A 27,315-nucleotide genomic window follows, 5' to 3' on the forward strand; every position below is an offset into this window, starting at 1 on the left:
CCCGCAGTGGCGGCCAGTAAGCAGCCGTGTCATTAGAAAGCAGTGCGCCCGCCCTGCGGAGCTCTCCGGACCTCAGCCTCGCTTGGCGGAGACAGAAACTCCTTTTCTTTTCCCTTCTGAGAGCTGATCCATCTCCTGGGGAAGGACTCCCAGCCCCCCGACTTCTCAGAGACTGGTGTGCACGCGGTAACACAACGCCTTCGGGGGCCTGGGCGCCTGGTGTAGGAAGGCTGCGTTCGGGGCAGGAGGCAGCTGAGGCCCCGGCCCCGTCCTGGCCCCAGCGTGGTTTTAAGGACCAGTGCCAGCTTGAAGGTCACGTAGCCTCTTGCAGGGCGGCGGAGGGGCGAGCGGGGCAGCTGCCTCGGCTGGTGGAGGTCTGGCCGCACTCAGGGCTGCAGATGGAGGCTGGGGGGTGGGACAGGTGTGCGGAGCAGACAGTTGACTCGCTCAGCAGGTATTCCGGGCGCACCCACGGGGTGCTGGGCCTGTTTCACGGGGGGGTGGGGGGAGAAGCCCGCCGGCAGGCCCTGTGAGAGACCCAGGTAGGGCAATGAGCCGAGACCTAGGGGGCCGCAGCCCCCCCCCCGCCCCTTCCCCCTTCCTGTCCCCCTCCCCCTCTCAGAGGGTCAGGTCCTATTTTTTTTTTTTAAGATTTTACTTATTTTATTTTTAGAGAGGGAAGGGAGGGAGATAGAGAGAGAGAGAGAAACATCAATGTGTGGTTGCTGGGGGTTCTGGCCTGCAACCCAGGAATGTACCCTGGCTGGGAATTGAACCTGGGACACTTTGGTTCCCAGCCCACGCTCAATCCACTGAGCTACGCCAGCCAGGGCTCAGGTCCTATTTTTGTTCCCACTGACAGATGAGGAAACCGGGCTAGGGAGATGAAGTGCCCCCCCCCCGCCCCCGCTCTGGGCACTCAGCCGTCCCTGGGGGCCCGTCCCCAGTGGTGTTGAAACTCCCAGAATAGGGAGAGAATGGTGGCTGGGGGGGACCATCAGAGTCCCCCAAGTCCCTTCCTAAGGCAGCCTTGCTTCCCCAGGGGCACCCACCCCGGGCCTGAGGCCTGGGCAGCCCGGGGGCTGGGGGCCCAAGTGCAAGTGTCTGCAAGTGACCGTCGCTCTTGCAGACTCGGCTCCACGGACCGCTCCGGCCACAGGGGAGACCCCTCCACGAAGGCACCCGGGCCACCCAGGGTGGGCCCGGGGACGGGAGAGGCGGAGCCTGGCTCCTTCCTGCAAAGCCAGGTCCTCAGGGAGCCCCCAGACTGGGGACAGGCCCCCGGGGGGCGGGGCGGGGCGCTCCTCTCGTCCGTGGGAGGCCCAAGGAGGGTCGTCTATGTTCTGGGTGTTTGGTGAGCAGCCTTGACAGCCGACCTGCCAGGGACCGCTTCCGCGAGGTCAAGGGACCGCTTCCGCGAGGTCAAGGGGCAGAGGCTCTGTTTTGGCCTGGGAGGAAGTGAGGGGGATCTTTGTAAGTAGTGAGTGAGTGGACCAGCCCGCTGGCCAGTGTCCAGGTGTCCGAGAGAATGGAGCCGGATGGCTGGCCGGATGGGGACAAGGCCTTGGCGCTGAAACAGAAGTCCGTGCGTGGGGGCACCAGACTGGACTTGGAGAGGGAGGCAGCCAGGACAGGGGTTCTGTGGGGCCAGTCTGCAGACCCTCGCCCCCTGACCTCTGCCCCCTTGTAACTGAACAAGGCAAAGGCCTTCCCCAGCCAGAGCCCTCCCCCCGAGGCTTGCTGAGGGCTGCAACGTGTCCTGGACACCCAGCAGGGGACAGCGGGGTGGCTGGGAAAGTCGGTGCCTCTCCGGAGACGCTCATGGTTTTGGGCTGTGGGGCTTGCGCTCCGCCGCCAATGCACCCAGTCACCCCAGGGGCTCGGGATGCGTCCCGCCAACAGGAAGAAACACCGCCTTGCAGTTGTGAGGTTCAGGGATCCCCAAGGAATATTTGTTTCTGACGTTCTCGTGGGGGCGGGGTGGCTAATACACACAACGCGTACCTTCAGCTACGGCGGAGTAAAACCGCACTTGCTTACACAGCGGCGTAGCTGCCGCCTACAGCAGATCCTACGGCCGTCCACGAGCTGAGCCTTTGCAAGTACAGAAAAGGGGCCCAGCTTCTTGTTTTACTTTTGTGGCCCACTGCAGGCGTCTCGGGTTAGGCACCTTCGATCTCATGCCTGCCTGTCCTCACTCGGCGGATGGGGAAACTGAGGTTGGGGTCGAGGTCCCCAGGCAGAGGCAGGTACTCGGGCTCCCGGGCCCACAGCCATTGTGGGTACAAAAGGCGGGTGGAGTGGAGGGGTAGAGGGGGAGGGTAGGTGGGGGCGCGGCCGAGCGCAGCTCCTCCCCTGGCGGGGCGCCCCTGCGCGCGCGCCCCGCCCCTGCCCTCCCGCGCGCGCCCCCGCCAGGCTAATTAGGAACGCGGTTTGTTTACAAACAAGGGCGCTCTGCTGGTGCGCGCCGCCCGCCCCGGCAGTGCACGGCCCAGTTCTAGGGCGACCCCCTACCCGGGGCTCGGAGACGCGGGATGCGGGTAGCGGCGGTTAGGCGGGCGGGCTGGCAATGGCCGTGCTCCCGCCTTTTCCACGCCTCCGTGGGGCACCAGGAAATTCGCCCGAGGCGCAAGTCTCCTGCATTAGACGGAGGGCTGCCCAGGGTCCCCGCCTCGTCGCCGGGGTCGGAAGGGTGGGCGGGCGCCCCGCCCCAGCGCGCCCCCCGGCCCGGCCCCGCTCGCGGCCGGGTCCGCGGGGCGGGTGGCGGGCGGGGGCGCGCGGGGTGGGGCGCGGCGCCGGCGGGGCCGGGACATGTAGTCCGCGCGCCACGGCCTCCCCTGGGCAGCCTCGGCGCGGTCCCGGCCACGGACTACGACTCCCGCCAGGCGCCGCGGCGCAGCGCATGAGCCCTGCTCGGCTCCGGCGCGTCTATTATGCTGCCGGGGCCGGCGAGCCAAAGAGGAGCCGGCCGCGCGGGCCGGGAGGGGACGGCCGCCGGAGCCGCCGAGGCCAAGTACGCCTTTCTCTTGCTTCCTTGCGCGCGCGGGACGGCGGGCGGCGTGGGCGGCGGCGGGCCGTGCGGGCTCGGCAGCGCGGCCCCGCGCTCCCCAGCGCGGGCCGCCGGCGCGTCTGGGGAGCGGAGCCCCCGGGCCGCCGCCACCGCCGCCTTTGTGCGCGGCCACGATGCAACAAAGCGCGGCAGCCGCCCGGGCCCCCTCCCCTCCGCCCTCCTCCCGCCCGGCTGCCCGCGTCCCGGGCTCGGGGGCGTCGCTGCGGCCGAGGCGCGCAGCCTGGAGTTGGCACGGCCTGCGCGCCCCGCGCCAGCCGGCCTTCCGCGCGCCCTGCCTCACGGAAGGGATTTTTCCCCCCTTTCCTCTGCCCGCCATCTTTTGGAGGGGGAAACCGGGGAGGACGCGGCGGGTGAGGTGCGCGGCGCGTCCCGGGCCGCGTCCTGCGCTCTGGCGCCACTTTCCTTGCCCCCGCCCCGCCTGCCGAGGCTTGCAGCTGCCGCCGCCGCCGCGAGGCTGGCGCTGGGGAGGTGGACGCGGCCGGGGCTGGGGGCGAGGCCAGGCCCGAGCCCCGGCCCCGCGTGGCCGCCCAGGAACCGGCGGCGTGGCTCGGGGGGCTGCGCGCTCTCCCAGAGTTGGGGGTCCCGTGCTGACTCTGAGCCCCTTGGCAGGGTCGGTGCTGTCGGGCCGGGAGGAGACGCAGTTCCCGTTTTGAAATCAGCCTGAAAAACGCTTAAGCCGGGCGAGGTCGAGTTAGAGCGCGAAAAGCGGGGTTGCTGCCTCTGTTTCCTACTCGGGGTGGGCACCGGCGTGACAGCAGGGTCCAAGGCCATCGGGCACCCCAAACCTACAGTGTTCCCGCCTCCCACTGGTCCCCCCGAGAATAAAGCTGGGGGTTCGGGGGAGAAGGGTCCTATCTTCCCCACCGGTTGGCCCTCTGGGGGCAGGGTCGGGGGGAGGCCTCGCGCGGCCTCCTTTCCTCGGGGCCGGGCATAGTTTTGGAGACGAAGGTGGGGGCTGGAACGGAGGCTGCAAGGAGATGCCCCCGAGCAGCCCCGTGGTTTGTTCTGCGCGCTCTTTCCCTTGGGCCCGATCCCCGAGTGGCCTGCGACCCTTACTTCTGGCGGAAAGCTTTCTTGCAGAAGTTCGTAGCCGCGTTAACTCGGTTCCTGACTGCAAGTTACGGGGTGGGGGAGGGTGTGTATCCGTCGGCGGACTGCTCGGCTGGCGGAGCCCCCCTTCTTGAGGCCTTCCCGCACCCCACCCCCAGGGAGGGCCCGGAGGGGTGTTCTTGGGCGTGGGGCTTCTGTTCTGGGTCCCTGGAGAGCTTCTAGAAAGCCTGAGACCGGGCCAAGTTGGCCTGGTCTGGCCTACTTCTTAGGGGCACTCTGTGCTCTGGGGTGGGGGGGGGCAGAAACGCTCTATAGAGTCCCTGCAAGGGGGAGCCCCTTGGAGTTAGGGACTCCCTCGCCGCCCCTCCCCCGCAGCCCCGAAGGCGGGCCTTTAGTTTGCAAATAGAGGTCTGTGTTTGCCCTTCTCTGCCCCAGGCCTTGCCGTGCGCTGGCTGGCGGTTACCGATCCGAGGACAAAGCAGCGTGGAGGGCGGAAGGCCACGCCAGCCCCCCGAGGGGGCATTTCCCAGGCTGTTCGCAGAACCTGGGGGCCCCGCTGCGGGGGGCCTGGGCGGCGGGAAACCTGCCTCCAAGCAGCTCCTCCTCAGTGGCCACCCCTCCACGCGGGAGGGGGGGGGACGGGACGCTGGGGAGGAGGGGTTTAAGACACGCTCTGGAGGTGGGCGGTTGGCACAGTGGTGACGTTTGGTTTGTTTTTGGGAAGTGGAGTATTTGCTTTTCCTCAACGGCGGCGGCTCCCGCGTGCTTGGGAAGGAGCTTTGCATACTGGAGTTTGTACACACACTCCCTCCGTGGACTCGCGGAGCTCAGCAGCCCTGGGCAGAAAGTGAAAGTGGGGGTGTGTGAACAGGCGAACCCTCTCGCTCCCCGCCTTCCTGTGCCGCTTCCCCCAGCTTGGCACGCTGCCAGCCGACTGTGGCAAGCTGCGCGGCCACTTCCTGGTTCTTGGCGGCAGGGCTGGCCCCGAGGCCCCCAGAATGGGGTGGGCTAGCGGGGCGCAGCCTCGGTGCCCCCCACCCTGGCTGCCTGCCTTGCTGTCCGCTGCTGGTGGGCTCCGCTGTCGCCGGGAGAGCCGCATTCCTTTGTGGGCCCTTGGGGAGCTCCCGTTGAGGAGTTCCCCGCCCCCCCCCCCCCCCCCCCATCGAGCACAGCCCCAGCTGCCGGCTGCTGGGAGCGGGCCTGAGACTGCTCTGCAGGTGTCTTGGTTTGGGGGGCACTTCCGGCCTTTGGCTCAGTGGTGTGGGTGGCAAGTGGCCGGTTCCTCCTCTTGTGTCCCCCTGACGGACGGGCAGGGTGCATTTGTGGGCAGCTGGCGCCCCACGCGCAGGCAGGCCCGGGCTCCCGGCGGCGTCTGGTAGACGCGTTTCTCGCTTTGCAGGGAAACTGGAGTGAACTGGGGCAGAAAGTGGGTGTCCTGTGTGCTGCAGACTCGCCTTCTGGGAACTTGGGGGTGGGGACCCTGGGGACCCAGGTCTGCTTGAGCACCCTCCATGCCACCCGCCTGAGGCTCTGCCCCTGTGTTTCAAGACATCAACAGGTGCTTGGGTCCCTGCCGGGTGCCCAGGTGGGGGCTGGCGCCTGGAGCCTTCTCGGTAGCCCTGTGGGCACAAAGCCCGGGCAGCCTGCACCCCTGCCCTGGGCACCTGCTGTCGGGGCTCTGACAGGCACAGCCACGTTGGGGGGCCCTTGACGAGGCGGTGGTTTAGTGCAGGGACAGGGGCAGGCCTTTGCCTGTGCTGCCTGTGACCCCCCCCAGGGAGGGAGCCTGTTCTCAGCCTCCTGCCTTTCCCGGCCTTTCTGACCTCCAGCTCTAGCCGGCCGGAGGAAGTTGGGGGGTGGCGCCCCTCCCTCCTTTCACAGCCCCCTGATGTGTGTCCCACAGCGGCAGGCAGGGTCTGGGAGGTGCTTGGGAAAGTGCTTCTGCAGCCCCCCGGGAAGCGTTCCTCGGTGTCCTGTCGCGCAGCAAGGCGTCTTGCCTGCGACGGGCAGCTGGACTCGGTAGCCGGGTCCAGGGCGACGTTTAGGAGGGTGATGGGGGGCCTGGGTGGGGACAGCTGTGTTGCAGACACTGCGCTGTCCTGAGGAGCCGGGGCGTTGGCGTGTGCGTCCTGAGAACGGAGACTGGTGCTCCAGTGCCAGGAGCTGGTGCCGGGCCACGGCCATGCCGGCTGCAGGCTCCAGATAAGGCGCGCACCCCTTTGTGTCCTATCATCCTCGCTGCCTCCAGCCTCCCACCCCGAGGGACTGGCTGAGGGTCGGCAGGGGCGACAACATGCAAGCACAGGGGTGCCGTCCCCTCTCTGGGGCTCCGGATGCCTTCCCGGTGGGCAGGAGGGGACGTGGTGTGGACACCTGGCAGCCTGGCAGAGCCTGTGACTTCCTGAGGGCCGGCCGGCCGAGGTCCTGCTCTGGGCTCAGCAGCTGGCTGCCCGTGCTGAGCCCGGCGTGTGGCTCCCGAGAGGCGGCTGGAGGAAGGGGTGGGCAGGGCCACGGCCTGGGACACCGGGGTGGGACGGTGGCCCTGTGCTCCCGGCCTCTTTACCAGCCCCAGCACCCCGCACCTTCGGCCTCACTTCTCATCTCTTAGGTGGGATGACAGGATAAGGGGCCTCCCTCCGGGGGCCGCCTCCAGGGGTCCGAGGAGAGGACAGAGACCCGCTGGGGACTGCCGTGTCCTCGGGCCGTGCAGCGTGCTCCCGCTCGGGCTACAGACGCCTGCGTCGGGCGTGCGTGGCACGGTGCTCCGTTGGGACGGGCCGCTCGAGGGGCAGGGCTGAGCCCGGGTGCGAGTCGGTACCCGCCCCTGAGCACGGGGAGGGTGGCCGGACGCTTCGGGTCCCTGGGCTCTGCGACGAAGGGGCGGCTACACGTCTGCCCTCTGCGGTCCTGGGGGTACAGGTCAGAGAAAGAGCAAGACCTGTATGCAGGACAGCCAGGCGTGGTGGGGGGGCGGGGCGTTCGGGGGGTTACGGCGCGTACGTGCGTGCGTGCGTGCGGCGGCTGCTGCGAGCTTCCTGGGTTCTGGGCTCCGGTTTGGTGCGCATGCGCAGGAGCGGCGCCGTGCCGCGCTCCTAGCCCTGTTCCCGTGGGTGCACAGACCGGCGCCCGCGGGCAGCGCGCGGCCACGCCGAGCCTGGGTCCCTGCATGGCCGGCCCGCGGAAGCAGCGACGCTGGCCCGGAGATGATGGCTCTGCGGTTCACGCTCCGGGACGGCGTCGGGGCGCTGGCCATGCTGCCTTCGTGAGCTGCGGGTGCCTGGCTCCCTGCCCCCCGCCCCCCAGGAGTGACCCCTAGGGTAAGCAGCGATGTGTGCTCGGCGGGGCTGCAGCTGCCACCTTAGCGGGTGTCTGGGGCCCGTGCAGTGTTGACCTTCTGGCCGGAAAGGAAACCTCCCGCGGTGAGCGCGCTAGGCGCCCGGGTCCCGCGGGAGCTGTGCGTGTGCAGTGGTGAGGACACGGGCGGGGTGTCCCAAAGGGAGCCACGGCTCCAGACAGTCCCCCAGACCAGGGGAAACGCCCCTGGGTCCGACCCCTGCCCGCCTTCCGGGCTTCATCTGCCCCCTCGCCCACCGCCCCACCCCCTGTAGCTGGAAGCCCCTGCATGTTGTGCCTGGAGGCCACAACCCCTGTCACCCCTGGGGGTCGGCTGTCCCAGAGCACGGCTGTGCCAAGGCGTGGCGTCGTGGCGGGAGGGCCGACGTGCTGCTGCCGCCGAGTTTTCTGGGTGTTTTCTGAGTTTTCTGGGCGGAGTGGCGCTCGCATTGCAGGGGCGGGGCTCACAGGGCAGGCCCCTGCTGTCGGAGAGCAGGTGTGCTCTGGCCTCGGGGCGAGCGTGGGGCCCCGGCTGCGGCTGCCTTGCTGTGTCAGAGGCCCTTCGGGTGACAGTGTGGTGGCACCATTTCCTGCCTGGTGGGGCACACTCCCAGGCCCTCCCCTGCCTGTCTGCCCTCCCCTGGGGCTCCGCAAGTAGCCGCCCTGGGGCCCCCGGCACCACCGAAGGCGGCAGTTGGCTCCGTCCGTCACTGCGCCGCCCTGCCCTCCCAGATCCTGTTTCCTGAGGCCTCAGGCTCCAGGGCAGCTGCCCGTCTGGTTGGCGGGGCCGTCTGGTTGGCGGGGCTGGGCTGGCCCGGCCACCTGGGGTCCAGGCGCCCCTGCGGCCACGGTCAGGCCAGCACTTCCTGCAGCCTCAGCCCCTCGTCCCGGCAGCGGTGTTGGGAGGGGCTGTGAGGGGCAGTGGTGCGCCATCTGACGCAGGGTGACAGCTCCCTAAGGGCCTGGCTCTGCCTCTCTCTAGCTGGGTGCCCCTGTGCCTCTTCCTTTCTGAGCCTGGAAACAGGGGCTCCTGTAACCCCCGCTAGCCAGCGCCAGGGGACCAGGAGGCGGAGCTGAGGGGCACAGTGGGGAGGTCCTCTCAGCAGGAGCACAGGAGTGAGCCCCACCCCACACTGTCCCTTCTTCTCACACTGTCCCCCCACCCCACACACCACCTCTCCGGACCGGACACAGGCGCCTGCCCCTCGGGCCCACAGCCGTGCCCCCGCGAGGAGGCTCCTGGGACCCTTGGGCCTGCGTCCTCCTCCGACCCCTGCTCTCGGTGGCCCGGGCTCCTGCAGCCCTGTGAGGGCGGGCTCCCGGCTCTGGGCTGGGCCAGCTGGGAAGTGCCCCTTGGTCCGGCTCCTGGCCCACCTTCCAGGCCTCGTCCGCCTGGTGGCTGGAGGCTGGCATCCCCCGCCACCCCTCGGGGTCGGCGGTCCCAGATGCCCGGCTCTGCCCGGGTGCGGCCTTGTGGCAGGAGAGCCGGGGCCGCTGCTGCCCGTTTGTTCTGGACACTGACGGGTCTCTGGGCTGAGCGAGGGGACAAGGGCCGGGTATCTGTGTTAGAGTCCAGTCCTGGTACTCAGGGGCCTGGGAAGGGGCGGGGAGACGGTGACCAGGCCAGCTCTACCTCGCAGCGGGGAGACTCGGGCAAGCCCACCTGGTCTTGGGCGAGTGGCGGACGGACTGGGTGTCGTGGGGCGCCTCCCTGCAGGCTGGCCGCGCGAGGCGTGGGGGGGTGTGACCTGGAGTGGCCAGGCGACTGGCCGTTGAAGGGGGTCCTTTGTTCAGGGTTTTGCCAGGTCTGGGATTTTTTTGCTTGATTGTTCGAGGGCTCTGTGGTCTGTGTGCGTTTCCGCTCTGGGCGGTTTCGGATCCTCTCGTGTCGAGGGCGGGTCGCCTGACTTTCACCAGAGCTGCAGGTGCCGCCCTGTCCTTGGCGGGGCCCTGGGGACTGGGGGCGCTTCTCAGAGCCTCAGTTTCCCTCTTAGGGATGGGGCCCGACCTTGCCCTGCCATCCCTCAGGGAGCCCCACCTCCCCGAGGCAGGCTGGGCCGCACTGCCTCGGAGTCCCTGCGAGTCTCAGAGCGAGCCGGTGTGTGCGGGTCTTGCTGCTGGGCCGGCCCTGGCCTGTGGGCTCGGTGTTGAACTCCTTTGATCTTGGAGAGCCTCGTGGGGCCACAGCGCCGGGCCGGGTCTGCAGCTGCTGCCCCCCCCACCCCGCCCCACCTGGGCGCCCTCCCGATTGGCCGAGGGCTGGAGGTGTCACAGCCTGTCCGCCATCACAGACCCGGAGCCGGCTGGCGGTTCTCGTGGTTACGGTAGAACCTGGCTTGCGTGGCGGGCAGCGCCGCTCGGTGGGGTCCACTGGTCGTCCTGAAGCTGTGACGCTCCCTAGAAAGTCGCCGCGGCCGCGGACGGTGTCGCCTGAGCCCTGGCAGGCGGGCGGGCGGTGGGCAGTAGCCAAGTCGGGCCCTTGGCCTCCGCCTGGGCAGCCACCGCCTCCCCACCCGTGGGGTTCCCCGCCCGCCCAGGTGCCTGGTGCCTGTGTGGTTGCTCGTTCCCCGGGTCCCCCGGCTTGACCACGGCAGAGAGTGGTCACGTGGCAGGTGAGCACGGGCCGGGCCACGGCAGGGGGCTCTGCCACGCGCATGGGCAAGCCCCGGTGACCGACCGTGTGTGGCCCCCCCCCCCGCAGGTGCTGCCTGGTCCGGCCCGGAGCCGGGATGCCGCGCCTCTGCGGGCAGCACGGAGGGAGCGAGGGCCGCGCCGAGCCCCTGCTGTGACGGCCCGTGAGCGCGCCGCCGGAGGATGTCCGCCTCGACGACGGCCGCCCCCCCGGGGATGCCGGTGGCCCCGGGCCCCGTGAACCCGCCGCCGCCGGAGGTGGCCAACCCCGCCAAGCCCGGCCGCAAGACCAACCAGCTGCAGTACATGCAGAACGTGGTGGTGAAGACGCTCTGGAAGCACCAGTTCGCCTGGCCCTTCTACCAGCCCGTGGACGCCATCAAGCTGAACCTGCCCGTGAGTGCCCGCCGCCCTGCGGCGTCAGCCCCTCCCCGTCCTGCAGCGCCCGGCCCTGGGGGTGACAGGGGCCCCTGCGCCCGAGGAGCTTGGGGGGGCTGCTCCGGGGTGTTGGAGGACGATGGGCCACAGCCTGCAGGTGCGGAGACAGCCTGGGGCTCTGTTCCCTGGAGCTGCCGTCCCGGCCGGTGCTCGGTGTGGAGCTGCTGTCCGGCGGCTCCTCTCTGGACCCCCCAGGGGGGAGCCCCGAGTGTCGCAGGTCGTCAGCACCTGGTCGCTGGGCTCTGGCCCCGGCTCGGCCCCAGTCGCCCGCAGGGCCTCCAGCGAGGTTTGGCGTGGGGGTGGTGCTGGGTCCCTGTCGTCAGAGCGTGGACCGGCTCTGGAGCCCATCTCCGAGGGCCTGCGTCCGTCCGAGGCCCCTGCCGGGCCAGAGGCCGGCGCCCGCCTGCCCTCGGACAGCCCCGGCTCCGCGGGGGAGGCCGCTGCCCTCGGGGTTCGTGAGGTCGTCCTGTGGAGCCCACCAGTGACGCCTCTGAAACCCTGCCCGCCAGGATTACCACAAGATAATCAAGAACCCGATGGACATGGGGACGATCAAGAAGAGACTGGAGAACAGTTACTACTGGAGCGCGAGCGAGTGCATGCAGGACTTCAACACCATGTTTACAAACTGCTACATCTACAACAAGGTGAGCACACGTGCGCGGCGAGGGCCGGGGGCCCTGGGTGTGAGCTGCCCGCCAGCCCCGGGCGGGCCCGGGCCGGGGAGCTGAGGGTGGGCCTGCGCGCTGGGCGGCGGCTCTCGGACGGGCTTGGCGTGTCACGCTGTCTCGTGTGGTCCCCACACACGGGCCCTCCCGAGAGCCGTGGCCTCGTGTGGGCCGTGTCCCCACTGGAGGAAGCAAGAGCCCTTTCAGAGGAAGGTGACACAGAGAAAACATTGAAAAGGTCCATAGCCACGGCCCTGGGCGCCGTGGCTCAGTGGGGTGGGCACTGTCCCACAAACCAAAGGGTCGTGGGTTCGATTCCCGGGCAGGGCACATGCCTGGGTCGCAGGTTTGGTCCCCGGTCGGGCACATGTGGAAGGCACCCAGCTGATGTTCCTCTGTCTCGTTGACGTTTCCATGTTTCTCTCTCTCATTGGCGTTTTTCTCCCTCTTCTTCTTGCTCCTTTTCCCTTTCTAAAATGAAAAGTAAAAATAAAAATTGGAAGTGTCGTGCCCTTGGCCCTAGACACCCTCCCCGTAGAGACCCTGACGGAGTCAGGGCAGGCTGGTGACGGTGGGAAAGGCCGGCACCCGCCCGCACAGCAGTTGGAGATGCTGGATGCGTGGTGACACCCACACGCAGCCACCCCAGACGACTCGGGGCGCTCCGCGGCCAGGGGAGACGCCCACAGCAGGGTTTTCAGGGCGAAGAGCTCGTTGGGGGAGTCCCCTGGGACCCCCACCCCAGCCGAGGGGGGTCTCCGTTCGGACAGGGGCGCGGTGGAGATGGAGCTTCCGGGGCGCCTCCTCGAGCTCAGCCAGCCGCGCCTGCTGCGAGCGCCGGCCCCTGCCCCGCCGGGTAACCCGCACTCTCCCGTGTCTTCAGCCCACAGATGACATAGTGCTAATGGCCCAAGCCTTAGAGAAAATTTTTCTGCAGAAAGTGGCCCAGATGCCCCAGGAGGAGGTTGAGTTGTTGCCCCCCGCTCCAAAGGGCAAAGGCCGGAAACCGGCTGCGGGAGCCCAGAGCGCAGGTAAGGGGGCGGGCGCGGCCCTCTGGCCGTCCGTCCGGGCGGAGGTGACGTGGACCGCGGGCGCCGGGGCGCGGCTGCGGCCGCGGCGGTGCCGACCCGGTCTGCAGGCCGTCCGGGTGGGGGACACGGAGCTCGCCGTGTCCCGTGCTGCTGCTCCGGCCTGGCTCTGAGCGTGCCTCTCCTGGGCGCCTGGGCGGAAGTCACGGGGGCCCCGTCTGTCCCCTCCTGGGACCTGGCCTCTCTGGCCCTTGCATTCTCCAGGACACGAGACGGGCGGTGTCGCCTGCCGGGGAGCGAGGTGGGGGCGGGCTTTAGCACGAGGAGCCTTGGGGTCTTACCTCGTCTGGGAACCCAGAACGGAGGGGCGAGCCAGGGGTGGCCCCGCACCCGGGAGGCCGGGCGGGTGGCCAGCACTGCTGGCCGTGCCGGTCTGCAGGGTCCGCACGTGCCGACTCTGGCCGAGCAGCCGCGTCTCGGTCACTCGGCTGGTCACCGATGGCCCCGAGTCCTCGGGCACAGGCCTGGCTCTTCCCTCCCGGGCTGCGTGGCCTGTGCTGGCTCCCCCTGCCGACTCGGGCCCTGGCCGGAGGGGGGCAGCCTGGGGTCAGTTCTGTGGGCTCCGTGGACGTGGCCGAGCTGCAGGGCCAGTAGTCCCAGGAAGAGGGACTCCTCTGGCGCCAGGACGGTCTAGGGGGGACGGCCCAGGAAGGTTCCAGAAGGACCGCGCCGGGTCCCTTCAGCCTCCTCTCCTTGTCCCCAAGGTGCGCAGCAGGTGGCAGCCATGCCCTCGGTCTCCCCAGCGACCCCCTTCCAGAACGTCCCCCCCACCGTCTCCCAGACGCCCGTCATTGCTGCCACCCCCGTGCCAACCATCACCGCCAACGTCACGTCGGTCCCCGTTCCCCCAGCTGCCGCCCCGCCCCCGCCCGTGACGCCGGTCATCCCCGTGGTCCCCCCCACGCCACCCGTGGTCAAGGTGAGTGGCCCTGGGGGGCGGGGGAGGGTGCTGGCCACTGGCCGCCTGTCCCCAGCCGTCGCCTGGCTGTGGGGCCCCTGCCCGTGCTGTGCCCGCGGGGCCGGGCCACTCTTCCCGCCGCTGCCGAGGAGACCGAGGCTCAGGGACCTGCAGGTCACACAGCTGGTGAGGGCAGGCTGCACTTGACCCCCGGTGCAGGGCCCTTGCAGGGCCCAGGTCCAGGCGGGGAAGGTGTGTGACAGCCGGATGGGAGGGGGCCCAGCCCAGTCCAGCCGGCCCCGCCCCAGGTCACAGGCGGATTTCCGGCCACCAGCCCCCATTAGTGCGGAGAGGGCTGCGCCCTGAGCAGCAGGCCCCACTGGTCACCCCACTGGCACGGCCGTCGCCCCGCTCCCCGGGGGGCCTCTCCCAGCAGGGCCCGGCCCGGCGCCGCAGCCCCTGACTCGCCATCTTCTCCAATCTGCCCCTCACAGCGACCCCCGGGGCAGGCAGTGTCCCCCCCTGTTACAGATGAGGAAGCAGGCGCCCAGAGGGGTTAATGGCCCCCGGAAGGTAACGCGCCCCTCCCCCGGCCTTCACTGCCTGCACCTCCGGGCGGCCCCCGGCGGGTCTCGGAGCATGTCCTGTTTGCCGCGGCCAGATGAGCCCCCGGCCTCTGCGATGCGTGCCTGGCATCTTGTGGGTGCCCGGGAGGTGTCTGCGGATGGCCGGCTGGGGCGGCGGCCCCCAGTGGTGCTCTAGACCGCAGACCCCAGTGGGGCGCTTGCGGCTCTGAGGGGCCCGGCTGCCTGGCTGAGCAGGTCTCGGGGACACTGACTCCTCCTGGCTTTGGAGTGGGGCTGCGGTGCCCGGGATCCTCGGGCAGGTCCTTGTGCCTGGGGAGGCCCCAGCTCCCACGAGGTCACTCACTGGACACACCCCCTGGGGGGAGTGCCTGCCCTGGGCACGCCCCCTGAAGGCTCCCTACAATGTTTTGGCCTCTTTTTGGGGAAACTCTGAGCTGGCTCCCGCTGCCTTCCGGGTCAAGTGCGGACCCGCCCACTCACTCAGCCCCCCAGTCCCGGGGCCACGCCTGCTGCTGCTGCCTGCGCCCGCCCCCGCCAGCATGCCTCCCCCTCCCCTGCCCCCCCAGTTGTCCTCGGAGCACCAGTTGTGAGGCCTTGTCGGGGGGGTTCCCTCTGTCCCTGCTGTCCCTGGGGCAGAGTCCCGCTCGGTGGCGACCCAGTCTGGAGCCCCCAGCGCGGCGCAGCCCAGGGTGCTGGCTAGATGCGGGTGGAGTGCGTGCTGCACCTCCCGGCTCGGGTGCGCCAGCCCCTGACTGCGCAGCCGCGGAGCAGAGGGAGTGGGCAGCGCGGGGCAGGTTCCAAGTCCTCCCTCACCACCACCAGCTGTGTGACCTGGGGCCCTTGACGCGGCCTCTCTGAGCCTCCGTCCCCTGTGGCGCGGGGCAGCCGGGAGGACGGCTGTGGCGGAGCACGGCAGGCATGGCTTTGCTCAGTGCCTGGCGGGTGGTCGGCGCGCTGGGAGCGCGGCGGGGGGCGGCCTTGGCGCTCACTGGGGGGTTTTGCCGTCACAGAAAAAGGGCGTGAAGCGGAAAGCGGACACCACCACGCCCACGACGTCCGCCATCACTGCCAGCCGGAGCGAGTCGCCCCTGCCGCTGTCGGACCCCAAGCAGGCCAAGGTGGTGGCGCGGCGGGAGAGCGGGGGCCGGCCCATCAAGCCACCCAAGAAGGATCTGGAGGACGGCGAGGTGCCCCAGCACGCCGGCAAGAAGGGCAAGCTGTCGGAGCAGCTGCGGCACTGCGACAGCATCCTCAAGGAGCTGCTGTCCAAGAAGCACGCGGCCTACGCCTGGCCCTTCTACAAGCCGGTGGATGCCGAGGCGCTGGAGCTGCACGACTACCACGACATCATCAAGCACCCGATGGACCTCAGCACCGTCAAGGTCGGCCGGCGGGCGGCCCGGGCCCTCTTTCCCCACCCCGCCCCCGGCCCGAGGGTCTGGGGCGGCTCGGAGCCCGCACGGGCTGCGCTGTGCACACTCGTCCCCGGGTCTGCGGCTTCGTGGCCATCCAGTCCCTTGACCCTGGTTTCGCCCCATCTTTCACATTCCTTCCTGCCTCCCACCCCCCAGCATTTGAAGGTCCCTATCAGGTGGGGCAAGGAGGCACTCGGTGCACCCGCTGCGGTCTGGCAGCCTGGGTAGGCCTCCCTTCACCACCCCAGCCTGGTGGCAGGGCAGCTTCCCGTACCCGTTAAGCCCACAGCGCGGCTGCTTCCCTGGACCGGTGCTGTGGATGTGCCATCCTGTGGGGAACCCTACAATGTCGGCCAGTTTTGTTTTTTTTTTAAGACTTTATTTCTTTTTAGAGAGAGGAGGAGGGAGGGAGAAGGAGAGGGAGAGAAACGTGTGGTTGCTTCTCATGTGGCGCCCCCTACTGGGGACCTGGCTCGTAACCCAGGCGTGTGCCCTGACTCGGAATCAAAGTGGTGACCCTTTGGTTCTCAGGCCGGTGCCCAATCCAGTGAGCGGCACCAGCCAGGACAGCTGCTTTGGTTTAGGCCATTTTTGCCCCGTGTGAGTGAAATGCGGACAGAGAGTTCTTGTCGTGGTTCAGGCAGGGCAGAGGCAGGCTGACAGTGGACCCAGCCTCATCTGCCACTGACCCTCTGGCCGGCGATAATCCCTGGAAATGGTTTGGTTGCCTCTTTCCAGATTTGCGCCCGGCTCTGGCTGGCTCTCTCCAGGCTGGCTTTGACGGCGGGGACAGCAGGAGTGGGGGCTCCCGGGCACCCCGCCCCTGAGTGCTGTGCAGGGCCCTGGCTCCGGGCTGAGGGCTGTCGGGTGGGCTCCCGTCTCACTGTCTCCACGCGGGCCCCAGTACCCTTGAGGCCGGGCCTGGACCTGGCCTGGACCTGGGGAGTGGGGGAGCGCAGGGACGGCGTCTCCCAGAAAGGGGAGTGCTCTTGCACTCCTGCCCTTCACAGGGGACCCAAGGCTGCTGCTGGGGGCGGGGGGGGCTCCACCTTTCAGAGCCTTGAGCTAAGCCGGCAGGAGAGGGGAGTCTGTCTGTCCCACCAGTGATGCTCCCCTTTGGCTCATTGCCAGCTGCCACCTTGCAGCGTCCCTCCCTGGCGGCACTTCTGCTCACCTCCCCCACTGTCCCACCGGGACCGTCTGCTGCTTCTGCAAGGGGTGGGCGCGCTGGCAGCACCTGGGTTTTCACAGAGCAAAAACCAAATGAAAAGCCAGATGTGCATTGAGTGGACCCCCAGGGTTGGTGGGGCATCTTCCTGGAAGCCCTCCCCCCCCCCCGAGCCCCTGCTCTCAGGGACCTTGGTGTGGGACAGAGGACCCCGTGTGTCGCCCTGGAAGCTTTGGGAACCGCAGGGGTCCCATGGTGGCGGGGGTGGGCAGGAGCCCGACCTCCCGATGAGCACTGTTACCCACCCAGGGCTCCTGCCTGGCTCCGGGGTCCTGGGCCGGCCCCTGCCAGCCCTGCAGCCCCTGTCCTCCCCCTCTCTCTGGGCTGCTGTGTTAGAGACCTCGGGGCGGCGGCAGAGGGTCCCGCGTCTGTGCGCAGGGGTGGGGAGTCGGCCGCGACCAGGATGCCGGGCAGGGCCCCTCACGCCCCGCCCCTTTGTGTTACAGAAGAAGATGGACAGCCGCGAGTACCCGGACGCACAGGGCTTTGCAGCCGACATCCGGCTAATGTTCTCCAACTGTTACAAGTACAACCCGCCAGACCACGAGGTGGTGGCCATGGCCCGGAAGCTGCAGGTAACCCGAGGTGCTCGCTGGGGCGGGGGGGGGGGGGTCTTGCTGGGCACCGGTGGGATCAGCAGCCCTGGGTGGGATCTGGGGAGACACAGGCGTCTCGGGGGACGTCTTGTGGGGAGGCCGCGGAACCTCACCTGCCCGGCACTTGCGCCCTGACGGCCCTCGGGGACTTGGTGACAAACAGGCCCCTCTGCCTTCCGGGAGCTACGGGCTTAGGTCGGGGCGGGCAGCGAGCAGGACGCTCTGGCCGGACGCCGAGGGAGGGACGGCCGACGTCCCCTCTCCTGCGGCCTCATGGACTGCGGGTCCCCGGAAGCCCCTGTGCCGGGGGCGCGGGGGTGGGGTGGTCCCGAGCCTGGGGGGGGGGGGCGCTGGTGGGCGTTGCGTCGCAGACATTGGCCTCCGCCGCCGTGCGCGCGCCTGACGACCGTTGCTGCGGGAGGGCGTGTGGGAGGGGCCTCTGCCGGAGGCCCGTGGGGCTGTAGGAGCCGGGCTTTGCGCCTGCGCACTCCGCCCGCCCACATGGACGGGTGCGTGCGTGCACGCGCCCGTGCGAGCTCGTCGCTGTCGCTCCGGCCGCTGCGCCTGTGTTTCGGTGCCCAAGAGCTCTTTTCACTCAAGTGTGGACCGTGTGGGCGGCGGTGCCCTGGTGCTGGCGGCACCGCTATTTGAAATGCTGTGCAAGCGGCCCCGGCTGCTGTGGCTCAGTGGATAGAGTGCCGCCCTGCCAACCAAAGGGTCGCCGGTTCGATTCCCGGTCGGGGCGCATGCCTGGGTTGTGGGCCAGGTCCCCGGTGGGGGCTGTGCGGGCAGCAACTGCACATTTCTGTATCTCTTTCTTTTTCCTTCCTTTTCACTCTCCCTAAAAAATAAAGTCTTAAAAGGTCAGTAAATAATCAGAGGTTTTCTGTGGAGGGCAGAGAAAGAATTGTGCGCATCTTTCATCTTCCAGTAGTTTCTCTATTTTCTAAGCTGTTCCTAGCTCCTCGTTGAGAATCCTTTTGAAAGCTTGGTGGGGGTCCTCGCGGTGTCCCCCTCGGCCACCAGGGCCCGGATGGGGGGCGTAAGAGGCGTCTACTGTTCCTGCCCCTCTCCCCCGGGGGGCCCCACCCTTGACCCTTCCCGCCCCCTCTGTGTGTGCTGTGGCGAGAGGTCCCGGAGGTCCCAGAACAGCCGCAGGAAGCCATCGGGACCCGTGGTTTCGCGCCGCAGCCGTGTGAACGGCCCCGAGGAGCACTGCGCGGTCGTCGCTGGGCGCCACAGGGCTGGCGGGAGGCGGGGCCTGAGCAGAGCGCCCAGGCCGGCGGCTCGGACGTTGTTTGCAGAGGCTGAGAACCCGCACGAGCCGCACACGGGTGGTAATCACGCCGTGTGTGTGCGCGCGCACGTCGAGCAGCCTGCCAAGGAGGCCCGCTCGTCCCTGGGTGCGTCGGTGTGCTTCTGGGGAGGGGCTCAGCCCTGGAGGAGAGTCTCAGGGCCAGAGCTGTGGGGTAGCAGCTTGTGGGTGTAAGCCTGGGTGGATTCGGGCCGTGAACTTGGCAAAACAGAGTCTCCCTTCGTGGCCTCCTGGTCACAACCTTCACTGACTGTGCTTCCGAGACCCAGGTCCCACTGGGTGCCAGTCTCGACAGGACGGTGCCTCTGCCTTTTAAAGAGCCGACTCCGGCACCTGACCGGTGCTGCAGCAGTACAGCCCCACGAAGAAGTGGGGGAACGGGGGTGGCCCCTAGCGCCCGGCCGGGGACCCCACAGCAGGCCAGAGCTCACGGGCCAGCGGTCCTGCTGTCGGGCTCCAGGTGGCAGGCCGTCTCCCCGCAGGGCCCGGCCTTCTGTGCAGCACCCTCGTGGGTCTGAGGGGGCTCGGGAAGCGGGGGCTCCCTCTGAGGGGCCGCCGCGGGTGGCGTCCGGCACTTCAGGCGGCCCCTGCCCTCCCCCAGGACGTGTTTGAGATGCGGTTCGCCAAGATGCCGGACGAGCCGGCAGAGGTGCCCGCGGCGCCCACCCCCACGGCCCCGGCGGCGAGCAAGGGCACGGAGAGCAGCCGCAGCAGCGAGGAGAGCTCCTCGGACTCGGGCAGCTCCGACTCGGAGGAGGAGCGGGCCACCCGGCTGGCCGAGCTGCAGGAGCAGGTGAGCCGCGCCGGCGTGCGTCCCCGCCCTCCGCGCTGCTGTGTCCTGGGAGAGCCCCTTGGCCGGGCCTGGGGCCTTGGTCGCCCCAGAGAGGCCTGGGAGGGGGGCAGTGGCGGAGACCAGGCTGTGCGGTCCCGGCAGCCAGAGTGGAGGGGTGCGGGTCCCCCAAGGCACAGGGCTGTCCCGCCCCAGCCTCCGGCCGCCGATGCCTTCTCCGACCTGAGTTGTTTGGACGGTGCGTCGAGCGAGAGGCCTGGCAGCCGGCAGGTGCTGGACTCCTGGGGCTTCCGGCAGGGAGAAGAGAGAGCAGAGTGGACACGGCCCTGCTGCGGTCACCACAGCGGGGTGGGCAGCGGACGTGAACCCGAGCCGCGTTAGACACGACTTGGCCGGGCTGCCCTCTCAGCCCCTGCACCTGCTGGAGGCCCGACTGCCCTCCTCCCCGGTCCGGGGCGCGGTCGCTCCCTCGTGCCCCCGGGGCTGCTGGAAGGAGAAGCACAGAGAGAACTCGCAGCGAGCCGCCCGGCGCGCGCCGCCCTGGGTGGTGGCCGTCGCGCAGCCCGCCAAGCCTCTGTCTTGCTCACCTGAGAAATAAAAGTGATGAGAACAAAGCCACCTGCCCCGGGCTGAGTGTTTATTTCACGGGGCTGTCCGAGCCCCCGGGACCGGGCGCCTTGCCTGCAGTGTACCTGAGGGCCGGCGGTCCCCGAGGCGCGGTGGGGGCGGGGCGCAGCCCCGGGCCTGCCTGGTCCCCCAGGCGTGGCGCGGCCTGCGGAGCCCGCGGAGCCCCGCTCAGCCGCCTGCTCTCTTGCAGCTGAAGGCCGTGCACGAGCAGCTGGCCGCCCTGTCTCAGGCCCCCGTGAACAAGCCAAAGAGGAAGAAGGAGAAGAAGGAGAAGGAGAAGAGGAAGAAGGACAAGGACAAGGACAAGGAGCGGCACAAGGTCAGGTCCGAGGACGAGAAGAAGGCCAAGGCCGCCCCGCCCGCCAAGCAGGCCCCCCAGAAGAAGGCGCCCACCAAGAAGGCCAACAGCACGACCGTGGCCAGCAGGTGGGCCCTGCCGTCGCCCTGGCCGTGGCCACTCGGATAACAAGGCGGGGGCCCGGGGTCCTCTCCCACCCCCTTGAGGGGCCGCCGCCGGGAGGGCCCTGGAGGCAGCCTGGGTGCCCGGTGGGGACCTCGGCACCTCGAGGCTTTAGGGGCACTTCCCTGACCTGGGCCCCGGGTTTAATTTGGGGACATTGGGCTCAGTGACGTGGGCTCTTGGTGCTTGCGTCCGGCCAGCCTGGGGGGCAGAGGGTTGCTGTGGCACAGGTCAGCTCTGTGGTCCGTCCCCTGGGGCCAGGTGCTGCCGCTGAGCAGCAGGGCCGACGGTGGGAGGGGTGCGGGTGGGGACAGCTTCTCCGGGGAGGGGCCAGCTCGCCCGCAGAGGGCAGGACGCGAAGGTCAGCGCCGTGGGGCCCGGCAGACCTGTTCCTCGCGGGCTTTAGGGTGAGTGGTCACCCCGAAGTCGGGAGCGGGGTGGTCTGAGGTAGCTGCGCTCTGTGGGTGTGCTTGCAGTTCGTCCTCCGAGCAGGTGGAGGCTTGTGAACAGTGTAAAAGCAGTCGTGTCCGGGCTGTTCGTGGGGGCCCCAGCGGGAGAAAGGCCTCCCCTTTGGGGGCGACCGGGATGCAGTGGGCAGGCGGGGTCGGCGTGGCCAGGGAGGGGCCGCGGGCGGCTTTGTGCGGGCGGCAGAAGGGTCGGGCCTGGTCTCTGGCAGAGCTAGGAGGGGTGCACGGAGCCGGGTTGGGGTGGCGGGTGGCAGGGGCCAGGGGAGTCACCTGGCCTCCACGGTGTGGTGGATGGTTGGCGGTCCCTCCTGAACGTTGGCTGGGGCTCGCCGGGACTCGGCGGTGGAGCCGTCTGGGCCGGAGCGTGTGGTTGGACGGCGTTAACCAGGAACTGGGTTCTCTTCGTACAGGGAGGGCTGGGCTGGCCGGGTTGTGAGTTTGTTCCTGGTGATTGGGGGGGGGGGGGGTCCTGTGCCTGCTCAGACGGCGCCCGCTTGTGGCCGGCGCGGGCAGTGGAGTGTGGGCCGTGCCCTCTGACCTCTTCGCGAGGCGGGGCCCAGGCCCGTGGCCCCGCCTCCTGTCCCTGCCGGTGGGACGCTGGGCGTTTCCCCGGAGAGTCTGGCCGGAGACGGGTCGGTGTCATCGGTGGCTCTGCCGTCTCCAGCCCTTCTCTGCTCGCCCTTCCCCCCTCGCTGGGCCTGTTCTCGCCATTGCCGCCCCCGGCTCTGGACTCGGCGCGCTCTCGCTTTCCCGGCTGCTCCTGGCGGGAGCTGCGAGGCGCGACGCGAGACGTTTCTTCGCGTCGGACGCCGAGCAGCTCCCCCGACTCCGCCTTAGCCGACGCCAGGCTCTCGAGGCCTCGCGATTTCATTCCGTTCAAATGGTCCTCTCGTTTCCCTCCGGGCTTCCTTCCTCCGGACCGCGGGCTCCTCAGCGGTGCGCGGTCTGAACCCTGCACGGGTGGGGACTCAGACGGAGACGTGTCGGCTGTGGGTCTCAGCGGTCAGCACTTCCACGTTGGTTAGGGTTTGTCTCGCGGCCCACCCAGCGTGGGAGCCGGCCGCGAGTGCCCTGGGGGCGGGAGAAGCGTGTGAGCCCCGGCCGCTGGGCGCCGTGCGGCGGGGAGGTTGGTCAGGGGGCAAGGACCCGGACAGACGGAAAAGCGTCAGTTAGGTCGACGTGGTGGACGATTGCTGTGGGGTCTTCTCTGTTGCTGGTTTATTTGTTTTATCAGTTACCAAGGGAAAGTGACTGAATTCCCCGACGGGCACTGTGGAGCTCTCTCCTCCCTGGCGTGTGCTGCTGGGCTGGGCTTCGTGGACTTGGGAGCTTGGTGCTGAGATGCACGTTCGAGGTGCCATGTCCTCTCGGTCGGGGGCCCCTCGTCCACAGGCAGGCGGGCACCCCCATCTGACGTCACTCTCTCTCCCTGGAGCGGATCGCGCTCCTGTGGCTCTCTTTGGAGGGGTGTTTACATGGTCAGGGTCTCTCTCTCTCTCTCTCTTTTTTTTAGCCTACTTCTGTCGTCATATTTAAAGTGGGTGGAGACCTGTAAGTCAAGTCTTGTTCCTTTTTTTCTTTAGAGATTTTATGTATTTACTTATTTCTACAGAGAGGAGAAGGGAGGGAGAGAAACATCAGTGTGTGGTTGCCTCTCCCACGCCCCTGACTGACTGGGAATCGAACCGGCGACCCTTTGGTTTGCAGGCCAGCGCTCAGTCCACTGAGCCACGCCAGCCGGGGCCAGGTCTTGTTTCTCGTGCAGCCCGCTCGTCTCTCTCTCTCTCTCTCTCCCGATCGGTGTTTTCAGACTGCTTGTATTTAACGTGTGATCCACTTCCGCTTCCCTCTGCCGGTTCGGTTTGCCACGGCAGTGCACCCCGTCTGACCCTCCGGTTTTCAGTCTTGTCCCTGCGCCTGCGGCCTCTGGGCTGGCCGGAGCACGGAGGTCGGTTTCGTGGTGTTGAGTCTGGGGTCACGGACCTGTCCACTCGGTGCTGGTGGGGGACAGAGGGTGGCTGCCTCCTGGGTGAGACCTGGCACCCGCCCAGCCGGGAGCAGGGTCGGCCCGTCCCTGGAGACGCACCGGCAGCCCGAGGCTGCCTTGGGGACGCCCCTCGGTAAGAGTCCCCGGTTCTGGAGAGGAAGGGGTGGACCGAACCGGGTGGGGCGGGCCCCGAGGGGCCGGGCGGGGGCTCCACGCCGCGACGCGGTCCGCCTTCTGCCGCAGACAGCCGAAGAAGGGCGGCAAGCAGGCCGCGGCGCCCTACGACTCGGAGGAGGAGGAGGAGGGCCTGCCCATGAGCTACGACGAGAAGCGCCAGCTGAGCCTGGACATCAACCGGCTGCCCGGGGAGAAGCTGGGCCGCGTGGTGCACATCATCCAGTCCCGGGAGCCCTCGCTGCGGGACTCCAACCCCGACGAGATCGAGATCGACTTCGAGACCCTGAAGCCCACCACGCTGCGCGAGCTCGAGAGATACGTCAAGTCCTGTTTACAGAAGAAGCAGCGGAAACCGTTCTGTGAGTGGCCTAGGGCGCCTGCAGCCCCGCCCCCTGCCCCGCCCCCTGGTCCTCTCTGCAGTGCCCGCGGGGACAGCCCGGCGGCCCCGTGCCCCAGGTCCCGCCCGTCCGTGCTCGGGTGCAGACAGAGCTCGGGTCTGAGACCGCCCCCCCCCCCCTCAGCCAGGTGGGCAGCCAGGACACCGGGTGGCCCACCTGCCCCCCTCCCTCAAGTGCAGCTAAGGTCCTGGGCACACACTTCCCGGTGTCTGCGTCTGGGCACACCGGCTCCCTGTTGACTGGGGTCAGGGAAGGGCCCTGAGCCTCCCAGGAGGGCCGTGGCTCTGGGGCCATTTGTAGGCTCACAGGCCGGGAACTCGGACCCGGGGAGTGGGAGGAAGGGCGGGTGCGAGGCAGCCCCAAGGTGGCAGGAGAACCGGGCGGCAGCTGAGGCCCACCCACCCAGGACTCCTCCTGAGCCTGCCGGGGACCCCTCCGGACACGTGGCACTCAGTTGCTCTGAGGGGGCAGTTGCCTTCTCGTGGGTGGAGTGAGAGGTTTGTGACCCTCCGCGGTCACCTGTGGCCTCAGGCGCTGGACGGGGCTCACGGCTGTGGCCGTGGCAGCAGGGAGAACCCTGAGTCACAGGCCAGGGCTTCAGGTCGTGGCCCTGCCCTTCCACGGGGGTGTCCCCGAGCCACACGTGTCCTGCCTGGGCTTTTGTCTCGGGCTTCGTGAGAGAGGCGGCGGAGCCGCACGTGGCGCGGGTGCGGAACGTGCCGCGGCCCCGGGGTCGGGCCGGGGTCCAGAAGATCCGGGCGGCCGAGGTGCGCGCTTGGAGGCCGGCTGCCTGCCGCTCCTCCGCCCGCCGTTTCAGCTCCTCCTCCTTCCGCAGCCACGAGCGGGAAGAAGCAGGCAGCCAAGTCGAAGGAGGAGTTAGCTCAGGAAAAGAAGAAGGAGCTGGAGAAGCGGCTGCAGGATGTCAGCGGGCAGCTGAGCAGCAGGAAGCCTGCCAAGAAAGGTATCCCTCCGCGGTGTCCCCGCGGCCGCGGCCGCGCCGCCCGGCCGCTCTGTCCAGAGGGGGCGGGGCCAGGCAGGGCCGTGGCCGGCGGGCCCGGGCTGGCGTGGGTGGCTCCGCGGTGTCATGAGACCCCAGCTTCCCTGTCTGTCACCTGGGGGCAGAGGCCCGGCCCACGGGGAGCGTGAGCAGGCGGGCGGCGTGTGGGACTGCCACTTCCCCGAGTGCCTGCAGAGGGCTTGTGGGGAGGGCCCCGCAGTGGTGGTTTGGAGCTGGACGCTGAGACCTGGGGGCCGTCAGGCTGACCCTCAGCCCCTGCTGGGAGCTTTCTGGCTGCCCCCGGGTTGTAACACCGGATCCCAGCGCATTGATACCCAACGTCCCGGGTGGGGGTCGGCTCTGACTCCCAGCCTGGGCCCCGGGCCCTGTGGGCTGCGGGTCTTATTTCAAGGCGGCAGGGCGTTGCCCTTGCTTCCTTCCTCTGGGCCGGTGAGGAGGGGCAGAGACCTTTTCCTGGCCCTGGGACGGCGGGGCCCAGGTGGTGGCTGTCAGCGCCGGGTCCCATCTCAGTGATCTTGTATCAGCCGGTGCTGTGGCCTGGCCAGGCCCTGCTGCCCACCTGCGCCCCGAAGTCTGGGGGGCTCCCCTGGGTCAGCCCTGGGGAGGGCAGCGAGGTGTCCCGGGCTGCCGCCTGACTGACCGGCATCTTCATCTCTCAGTGGGCGGGGATGCCCAGCCCCTGCCCAGCCCCCGCCCATGCCCATGAGATCCTGTTAGTAGGTTGCCTTCGTCTTGTCCATCTCGTGGGTCCTGGATGGGTGAGTGTCCGGAAGTTCTGGGCAGTTCTGGCACCGTCTGGTCAGCCCCACAAGACCACCCCACCCCAGGGCCCAGGTGCGAGTCCTGGGCCTCTCGCACCCTTGACCTACCTGTGCACCACGGGGTCCCCATGCTCCCACCTCAGTTCCTCCCACTGCACTTCCCGCCGGGTCGTAACGGCGCAGGAGAGCGCGGGACTTCCCGTGAGGGTTTACCGGGAAGGCTGTAACTGGGCGCAGCAGCCAGGGGTGAGAGGTGGGCGGGGCCGGCTGTAGGGACCAGGAGCTGCCCCGCCCTCTCGGCTCCTCCCTGCATGCCCACCTTGGCCCCCTGGAGATGGGGCATGGGCTCTGTCTTCTGGTGACCAGCCTCATCCCATCCCATGCCTGTCTGGGGCCCCGGCTGGGGTCACTCATTAGCATAAACTCAGGCATGGCCCAAAGTTGCTGCTTATAAACATGGACACTTCTTACCCCTGCGGGAATCCCAAGGGTCTTGGGAGCTGCGTGCCAGGGACTCGAGAGACCCCAAATAGAGGCCTTCCCGCACCGCGACGTCATGCCACACCGCAGCCTCCGTCCGTTTAGATAGATGTGTGTTCGCGTTTATTAAGTGGGCGAGTCAAGGAGTGGGTGGGTCGTGGCGTGTAGTGGGGTGCGAAGGGGCGGATATTCTGGAAAGTCTGCTTTGAGAAAGGCAGAGCGGACACGTGGGGCCAGGCAAGGTGGGCGGGACAGGTGGGTGGGGCCAGGGGCGAGGTGGGTGGGGCACGCGGGAGCCCGCCCCTCACCCCCTCATCTCCCCCAGAGAAATCAGGTGCGGCGCCCCCCGGAGGGCCTTCCCGGCTCAGCAGCAGCAGCTCGTCCGAGTCCGGGAGCAGCACCTCCAGCGGCTCAAGCTCGGACAGCAGTGACTCGGAGTGAAGTCGGGCTCCGCCGGCGCCCCGCCCCGCCAGCCAGCCAGCGGCCGCGCGCCCGCCGTCGGCCTCCGCAGTGTCCCCTCCTGGATAATATACTACTACTTTTGTTCATGGTGTGCAGGTTTCTTTTTAATCCAGTGTCACGGTATCTCCCCGTTTTTGCTTTAATAGGTCAAAGGTCTTTTGTCGCGTGTGCGCTAGACTTTATGAGCAGGTGCGAGACTGCAAAACGTCTTTCCTTCGCCGCCGAGTTCGGCCGCTCGGAGACGGCAGCTCCAGACGCTAACGTGGTAACCGTAGAAACCGTGGAAGATGCCCAGCCGAAGGTTCCTGCGAAGCCCCTTTTCTTAGGCCCGACCCGGTCCGGAAAGGACGCTTTCAGAGGCAGCTTCCCCGGGCCGGTTCCGCACCTGGGGGCCGTTGGCTTTGCACACGCGCGTTGCCCCCTGTGCTTGGGCCCCGAGCTCTGACCCTGCTGTCCGCCGCCGCCCGCGGCCCAGGACAGTGCGCCCGCCGGGCGGGGCGGCGCCGCGCAGGCTCCCGGCAGAGCTGCGGGGGTGGGGCCGGCGGGGGTGGGCCCGCGGGGAAGGGACGTGCGGAGCATTTCTGACCTTTGTGCGGTCAGGGGCCCCCCGGGCGGGGGGGACACGGCGGCTGCGTGTGCAGCGGGCAGGTTTCCAGACACTGAAACTTTTACCTCAATTTAAAAAGATTTAAAAAAAGACTTTTTTGTAAGGTTCAGCAATTTTCTACGCGAGTCCAGCCCCGTGTGTGTGCCCCTACCTTGTGTTCGCGCTGCCGCTGCCGCACGCGCCGGAACCATTTTCCAAGTTCGTGTATATAGAAACACTTTATTTATTAACACCATTGGTCGTTTTTAAAAAAAAAAAAAGAAAAAGGAAAAACAGAACAAAAGAAATGCATTACAGATGGCGGAGATGCAGGCCTTCCTTGCGGTTGGCGGGAGCGCCCCGGCCCCCCCCCCAGGTGCTACCCGACCCGGCCGGTGCTCAGTCCCGTCCGCGCTGCCGGCGTCGGGGCCTCCTCGTCGCTCGTCTCTGTGTGCGGGGGTGCGGGGACTCGCGGGGGCGGCGCGCCCCGTGTGTCCGTGGGTCTGCCTAGTTGTTTTGTACTCTTCCGGTCTCCGTAGGGCTGCTCTCAGAGGAGCCGACGTAGGGAACCCCAGCTATATAATGTAAGCTTTGTAACCTGAGAGGAAACAAATGTATAGTAAATCTAAGTCTTGATTTTTAACTTTCTATTGTAAGAGAAAATATTAATAATATACAGAGTTTAACAGAAGGTTATGTTTTGGTTTTGTTTTCCCCCAGAGGCCACCACGTGGCCTTGGAGTGCAGGGATGCCCCCCACCGCCTGTCCAGGGTCTGAGCATCGG

At 68.3% G+C, this 27,315-nt stretch overlaps 1 protein-coding gene across 3 annotated transcripts; it reads left to right on the forward strand.

Annotated features, from left to right (window-relative positions):
* The first annotated feature begins 2,878 nt into the window (after positions 1-2,878).
* BRD3 (bromodomain containing 3) lies at positions 2,879-26,629 on the forward strand. 3 transcript variants are annotated; one of them, XM_045846070.1, is made up of 12 exons: positions 2,879-3,013; positions 10,155-10,480; positions 11,032-11,169; positions 12,074-12,221; positions 12,983-13,197; positions 14,774-15,145; positions 16,853-16,981; positions 18,919-19,110; positions 19,925-20,160; positions 22,892-23,184; positions 24,059-24,184; positions 25,808-26,629. In XM_045846070.1, the coding sequence occupies exons 2-12, from the start codon at positions 10,268-10,270 to the stop codon at positions 25,921-25,923; spliced, it is 2,178 nt and encodes a 725-aa protein (XP_045702026.1). In that variant the 5' UTR covers positions 2,879-3,013; positions 10,155-10,267; the 3' UTR covers positions 25,924-26,629. The 3 variants fall into 3 exon arrangements, with proteins under 3 accessions (XP_045702026.1, XP_045702028.1, XP_045702027.1); XM_045846072.1 differs by having other exon boundaries at positions 12,128-12,221; XM_045846071.1 differs by lacking the exon at positions 2,879-3,013 and adding an exon at positions 9,799-10,065.
* Positions 26,630-27,315: the final 686 nt, after the last annotated feature.

The sequence above is a fragment of the Phyllostomus hastatus genome, unplaced genomic scaffold (assembly GCF_019186645.2).
Source record: "Phyllostomus hastatus isolate PE091 unplaced genomic scaffold, TTU_PhHast_1.1 phas_contig_495, whole genome shotgun sequence".
Taxonomy (NCBI): domain Eukaryota; kingdom Metazoa; phylum Chordata; class Mammalia; order Chiroptera; family Phyllostomidae; genus Phyllostomus; species Phyllostomus hastatus.

What these genes read in the sequence shown, in the direction of transcription:
- BRD3 (XM_045846070.1), top strand. Translation starts at nt 10,268, where the DNA reads ATGTCCGCCTCGACGACGGCCGCCCCCCCGGGGATGCCGGTGGCCCCG. An exon ending in TGCGGGAGCCCAGAGCGCAG is followed by an intron (nt 12,222 to 12,982) that starts GTAAGGGGGCGG and finishes CTTGTCCCCAAG; the next exon opens with GTGCGCAGCAGGTGGCAGCC. An exon ending in CAGGAAGCCTGCCAAGAAAG is followed by an intron (nt 24,185 to 25,807) that starts GTATCCCTCCGC and finishes CATCTCCCCCAG; the next exon opens with AGAAATCAGGTGCGGCGCCC.